At 47.1% G+C, this 1,385-nt stretch overlaps 1 protein-coding gene across 1 annotated transcript; it reads left to right on the top strand.

The window, feature by feature from the left end:
* The first annotated feature begins 337 nt into the window (after positions 1 to 337).
* LOC123413056 lies at positions 338 to 959 on the top strand. Its single transcript, XM_045106006.1, has 2 exons — positions 338 to 512; positions 644 to 959. The coding sequence occupies exons 1-2, from the start codon at positions 437 to 439 to the stop codon at positions 835 to 837; spliced, it is 270 nt and encodes an 89-aa protein (XP_044961941.1). The 5' UTR covers positions 338 to 436; the 3' UTR covers positions 838 to 959.
* Positions 960 to 1,385: the final 426 nt, after the last annotated feature.

Below are 1,385 nucleotides of genomic sequence, written 5' to 3'. Positions count from 1 at the left end.
GCCAATTCATAGGGACACAGGTGGACGATTTGGGTCGCTGCGCTGGAGTTGCTCTAAATTTGAAATTATATCATATAAACCACAGATAAATAAAGTAAATTTGATTCAAATATCATCTTAAAAATTCTAATACGTTCTTTACGGAGAATAGAGTGGGTATATTTTCTGTGGGCGCTCAGAGTGCGTTGATGTGCTAAGCATGGAATTTGGCCTAACAAGTCAAAGCCGCCACAAGTCCAAACCAGGAGGCAGACAACTTTATATCCGGCAACTCCCCAACCCATCCAGCCCATAGTTAAATCGCGTTGAGATGGCGTACTGCATCTTTCGAACTCGACGCTTATATAGAGAGGTAGAGTTGCTTGCAGCTCTGGCCAGAAACAAGATATATAGAACGACATACCAGGACCTTCGCTCGAAGAGTTCATCAGCAGCCATGAAGGGCACCAAGCTGGCGGCGATCCTGATCCTCGAGGCCGTCCTGGTCATGGGAATCCTCTCACACGTGAAAGGTAAGCTGCTGGTGTGTGCTGCCATTTTATGTGTTCCCAAATTTAGTCAGATTGCTTCTTGTGACTCAGACCAGTGATCATGGTCTTATCTCACTACTCCATGACGTGAATCCATGCGTGCGTGCGTGCAGCCGAGGTGTCCTTTCCCAAGTGCTGCAACAGCTGCAGGTCCTTCTCGGGGGCTGCCTTCTGTGACGACGTGCTGCCCAAGTGCCCTCCCGACTGCGCGTGGTGTCGCGTGGTGCAGGTGCGCCCTGTAAAGACGTTCCGGTGCGCCGATGGGAAGACTGCCGACGGCTCCTGCCAGCCATGCAAGAAGCAATGATCTACTAATATTTTCTTCTTCGTCAAAATGTTGTCGTTGTCTGCCGATCGACAAAAGCTTCCGTGAATAAACACATGTACTCCCACTGCTCAATCAAATAAAATTTGTTAAGGTATGATTCATATGTGAAAGGTTATTTTTATCGAAACGGGCGATAGTAACAAAAACGATACATCTAGCCCAAAATTCCACAAAGACTCAAACAATCAAACGAGCCATCGCTTGATGGCACACCTGAACAAACCACCTTGTGGAACCTTAACAGGACTAGTCCCAAAATAACAATAATCGGATAGGAAAACACGTGCCGGCAAGTAACATATTTTAGGGTCGCCCCAGCACGGCAATAACCAGTTGTTGACTTCTTGATCTTGTTCATATTGACCAGTTGATTCAAACCGTGGGTGATTGAGAAGTCATTGCTACGTGAACTTTGAGCAGCTTAGGGCATGTTTGGTTGCTAGGCTCGTACCTAGCCCGCTCCAACATGCAAACTCCAGTCTGTTTGACACCCTGAATGGCCTTGTCATTAGTCCAACGGGTGCAAA

The sequence above is a fragment of the Hordeum vulgare genome, chromosome 1H (genome assembly GCF_904849725.1).
Source record: "Hordeum vulgare subsp. vulgare chromosome 1H, MorexV3_pseudomolecules_assembly, whole genome shotgun sequence".
Taxonomy (NCBI): Eukaryota; Viridiplantae; Streptophyta; class Magnoliopsida; order Poales; family Poaceae; genus Hordeum; species Hordeum vulgare.
This window is presented reverse-complemented; position numbering and strand designations above follow the sequence as displayed.

What these genes read in the sequence shown, in the direction of transcription:
- LOC123413056 (XM_045106006.1), top strand. Translation starts at nt 437, where the DNA reads ATGAAGGGCACCAAGCTGGCGGCGATCCTGATCCTCGAGGCCGTCCTG. An exon ending in AATCCTCTCACACGTGAAAG is followed by an intron (nt 513 to 643) that starts GTAAGCTGCTGG and finishes GCGTGCGTGCAG; the next exon opens with CCGAGGTGTCCTTTCCCAAG.